This window comes from Montipora capricornis, chromosome 9 (assembly GCF_036669925.1).
Source record: "Montipora capricornis isolate CH-2021 chromosome 9, ASM3666992v2, whole genome shotgun sequence".
NCBI lineage: Eukaryota > Metazoa > Cnidaria > Anthozoa > Scleractinia > Acroporidae > Montipora > Montipora capricornis.
In genome coordinates this window covers 38668516-38673515 of record NC_090891.1, presented here as the reverse complement: position 1 = coordinate 38673515, position 5000 = coordinate 38668516, and the positions used below count along the sequence as shown (strand labels likewise).

Sequence of the window (5000 nt, the reverse complement as noted above, 5' to 3'; positions counted from 1 at the left end):
GCCCCTTTCTCCCTTCATCTTAAAGTTTCAAAATCAAAGCACAAGCCTGAAGGGGAGAGAACAGAAAGAGTAGGGCAAAATAGGACTGAGTTCCTGGTGTTGCTGATCTTCTGGACCACAGCAACTTGCTGTAGCTGCTGTAATCATAATCATCATGATGATTTGGAATCATGGCCTGAGATGGCAGATACAAAAGACCTCCACCAAGGTGTAGTCGCACATGTCACCCCAATCCCATTAGTTTTGGACACTGATGTCCAGTATAATTGTTCTTTAGCTTATTAACTCCTAGGAGTGAGTTTTACTCCGTCTAACGCCAGACAATTTACTCATCAACTGGGGAGTTCTTGGGTGCCTGAAGAGTCAATTGGTTAACCCATTGACACCTGAACTGCCCTAGACTGCCCTCACTGACAAGTACAATCGTCTAGTAAGTCCTAGCCCTACAATGTCTTATTATAGTTTCCCTTCCTGTAAGTCAGCTAATCAAACATTTTTCGTGGCTCATTCAACAACAAATTTTATTGAAAATTAGAAATATAAGTAATTACATTACTTCCCCCCCCCCCCCCCCACCCCAAACAGCTTATAAACTAATCGAGGCGGGGAGAACTGAAGACATATTACAAGTACAAGGTTTATCTATAGATGGACTAAATAACAGTGCAGACATTACTATACAGTAAATAGAATAAACTAACATAAAACAAAGCAACTGAATTAAGATTATGACAAGAGGCTAACCTAAAGAATTAAATAGCTTAATAAGACGGGACACTTCGACATAATCATCTTCTGACCGCAAAAAAATAATAATAATTTCTTTATCTTTTTACCAAAGGACGAATGTTTAAGTAGTTTAATCGAATAAGGAATAGAGTTCCAAATTCACTCAAGTTAATGAGATCGCAATTAATTATTAATGAATACATACTGTTTTCATCTTGTCATTCAAAAATTCTTTGATTTTGGTACTTCCTGCATACTCTACAGCCGTGTGCCCAGAACTATCCTTGAGGGTTGGATCAGCTCCTAAAAATGATATAGTTATAGCCACATAGAGTGGTTTTCAATTGAGTGTTGAAAGTATAATTAGCGAATTGCTTTGGTTTATGATTACTTCACTCAGTGATTGGTTAAAGTTCTCGTGTTCTCACCTTTTCAACCAATCAAAAGTGAAACCAAAACCAGTGATGGCTTACGCAGGCACATTTTCCCACGCTTTGTGTCAGCTACGGGTAATTTCTTCGAGTTTTGATTGGTTTATCGGATTATCTCTGTCCTTTTTGATTGGCCAAAATAATTACTTTGGTTTTGGTTTTACGGCACTCAATTAACAAAGTATAATGTAATTCTTACTCTAAAGCAGAATATTGTAGGATCGTAAAGAGAACTTTCCCTCTCTGCAATAATATTATTATTATGTATGGAGAGCATAAACAAGTTTCAATTAGAGATTGCCTTGCAATGATTAGCACATCTGATCACCAGAGTAAAGTTTAATTCAAGCCATGTCATGTATGACCAGTAGTTTTGAAATTTAAACTGGGTATATTCAAATTTGAGAACCAGTTTTGAATTTTGCTCTCGAGATTCTGAATTTCCTGTCGATATTTCTTTGATATATCACTAATAGTTAGCTATGAACTTTTATTTTCTCACAAAGTTTGATAAGTGAAAACTATTTCAAGCATTTGATTAATTGTTGTTCAGTTATTGTGCATTTTTCACACCAACTTTTGGAAAATTCTTCAAGATTCCTTTCAAATCTCGGAAACTCCAAAGAGGAATTTGCATGTTCATTTCAGTCTTGTGGATACTGGTGACATGTGACAATTAGCTCGACTGTAATATCAGTCTGATCCTGCCAGGTTATCACTATTATCAACATCTTAATCTCCGCTAGTTACTGGTACATCCATCTTTAATGCTGTGATCAAACACGACATGGCACTTTGTTTTTTAAGTACTAGTGCTTAGTGTTCAAGTTTACCAGCATCAATAAGGCACCGAACACATTCACGGCTGTCTGCAAGAGCTGCATAATGAAGAGGAGTGAAGCCATTGAAATTAGCCCTTTGATGGAGCTTATCACTGAAGTCATCTTCACGCATGAATATCACTGAAAAAAAATCAGTTTTATAGGAATTAGACTTGTTACAAAAATAATTGAACAGCTTTTCATTTAATATTAGGCCCTAGAATGAAAGACTGCCCAAATGAAAACAGTTGACCTGGATATAAAAACAATCACCAATTACCAACATTTAATTTGAGGCCTCTAATAGAGAGTTTAATACAGCCCATGATTTTTTGATAATTATTTTGCACTTGGACCAAAAATAACACAATTTTCATTGAACTGTAAAAATTAAGGAGCTGTAATAAAAGTTAAAACGTTTTACAAACTCGGAGCTAAAAGTTAAAAACTTATGAAATATTTCGTCCGTTTTTTCAACCAGACTTCATCAGTCAATGATATGAATGTTAAAAAGATGAATTTAAAAAAGGGTTTTTAACGCCTCTTCGGGGTTAGAATTGTGTCATAGATAGCTGCTAATTCGTAACCATTGTCTCTGTTTAACGCCGGTTTCGTAAGTCGTTGAACAGAGACAATGGCTACGAATTAGCAGCTATCTATGACACAATTCTAACCACAAAGAGACGTTTAAAAAAGCCTTTTTTTAAAATTCATCTTTTTAACATTCATATCATTGACTGATGAAGTCCGGTTGGAAAACGGACGAAATATTCATAAGTTTTAAATTGTAGCTCCGAGTTTATAAGAACTTTTTAACTTTTATTATGCTTCCGGAGCAGGAAACAAATGTTTTTGATTGTAAGGAGCTGTAAGTTATCGTACAGCCTGATAAAACAAGTGTAGTTACAGGATTTATTATATACATTTTTTAGATCTTAAGCTTCATGTATGAGCCAATACTGTAAAATATATCCCTAAATTGGCCAATTAGTGGCACATACATTATCTGAGAGAGACAACAACATTTTGTCTTTCCCTTCGCTTTAATTCAAGTGTAAACATTCTGTGAGCCAGAGACCCAAATAAGGGTTTGTTTACTTTCTCAGTCTATAAATATATACATCCTTCATGCTGTCAAGATCTTTTGAAACACAGAAGCTAAAAAAATGTAAAAGATACCATCAAACGATCTCATGTGTTTCTTCTGAGCCATTTTAAAAGGTGTGGTAAATTCTTCCTTGGCATTGACATCAGCTCCTGCCTCAATGAGTAATGTCATGCATCTTAAAGAAAAATTTCAAAAGAAGGTTGTAAAATTAATTTAAAACTCATAAAAAAGACAGGGACCGGTCATTATTTATTGAGTGGGGTGGGGTGGGATAGGACTGGTGCAAAATTAGGTCTACCATGGTTGCTTTTACCTGACCCCCTCTCCCCCGCTAGATACTGGCACACGCACAGTTTCAGTACAACAATTCTTTTCCACTACACATAATTATTAATAACATTGTGTTTGTGCTTTTTAAATGCCTTCATAAAAGAGGATGTTCAGAACTTCCCAGGCAGCAAAATCAGTGAAACAAGTGAGACAGATTTTAGTGATGCTGATGATGATGATGATGATGAAGGCAGTGAATCTGTGATGATATTAAACATTGATGATGACATTGATAAAGAATAAACGACAGTGATTAAACTTATTATGAACACCAGTGCCCATGTATTAATAATTTATAGTCTTGAGGATGAGAATGGTCTACTTTGAAGACAATGAATTGTTGTGATAAAATGAAATAATTATGTTTCAAAGTATTTGCCAATCTCAAGAATAATAATTCTTTGCAGAGTTGTATCTATAGACCATCAGTTACTCAGCTACAATGTGATCAGAGGTACAATTTCAGCAGAATTAATGTGCTGTTTGTATTACTTTGTTCGAAGGAACAAGGTATGAGATTTGGGAAGATAAATACTTTGAGCAAGAGCAAGCTAATACAACCCCTTACGTAGATTTGATTTTAGTGGTGTACTATATTTCGGCTGGCCAAATCTGCCTTCCTCAAATCCTCATTGTGCCTGAAAAAGGCTGGTTTGGCCAGCAGAAATATAATACACCACTAAAATCAAATCTACGTTGTATTGGCTTGCCCTTACTCAAAATATTTAGCTTCTCAACGTGTAATTACGATCCAATGTACACCGACAGGAAGATTGTACACGGTTGCTTGCTTCAAAACTATAGGATTTGGCACCGACTCTCGGAGGGGGTGGAGGTCACGATTTTCCCGCATATGCACAAGACTTCTTATCAGAGAAGGCACCAAAAGTAGGATTCGAACTCAGTAACCTCCACATTCAGAGGTAACTATGATGACCACTGGACCACTGAAGACTACATGACAGATTGAAAGGGGAAATATTGATTAAAGGATCGTGTGTATGACCGCAGATCAGTTCTTGTGTTTTCGTTACATGCAATGCAATAACTCGGTAACACATCTCACTGGGCTAATTGCATTCGACGAAGGAGAGTGCAAACCTATTTTTGATGTTCAGTTACTGTCAAAGTTTGACATTCCTGGAAGGACACCAAAACTTTCTATCGCAGGGACATACCGTAGGGCACCAGCCCCTATCCCATCCCACTCACTATAAGATTAGTAATGGCCAGTCCCTTAGAGAGAAATTAGTGACTTTATTTATATTATGTAATGATTATGGCTGTGGCAACAGGACCACAAAAAAAGATTCAACAAGTAAAAACAGTTTGAAAGAAAACAAATTTCCTTTCACTAAATGGAGGTTGCCACTCAGCTATTTTTTAACCATGGCGAGGAATTAAAGGTTACATCACACTTCTGAGGTCTCCTCCTCAATGTTAACCATGGTTAGAACATCTCGGAAGGGCACTAACCTTTCACTCCCATTAATAGCAGCTACATGTAGTGGAGTCCAACCTAGTGGATGTCTCTGGTTCACATCATGTCCTTGCTTAATGAATCTGTGATTTAAAAATGAA

At 36.5% G+C, this 5000-nt stretch overlaps 1 protein-coding gene across 1 annotated transcript in view; it reads right to left on the bottom strand.

Annotated features, from left to right (window-relative positions):
• The window catches only part of LOC138015100 (mitochondrial disaggregase-like), an 18607-nt gene that overhangs the window by 12144 nt on the left and 1463 nt on the right, over positions 1-5000 (bottom strand). The window contains exons 3-6 of the mRNA XM_068862019.1: positions 4896-4982; positions 3161-3264; positions 1994-2122; positions 935-1032 (exon numbers count right to left, since the gene is read on the bottom strand). Of these exons, the coding sequence (XP_068718120.1) occupies positions 935-1032; positions 1994-2122; positions 3161-3264; positions 4896-4982 (418 nt within the window). The remainder of the gene's footprint in view (positions 1-934; positions 1033-1993; positions 2123-3160; positions 3265-4895; positions 4983-5000) is intronic.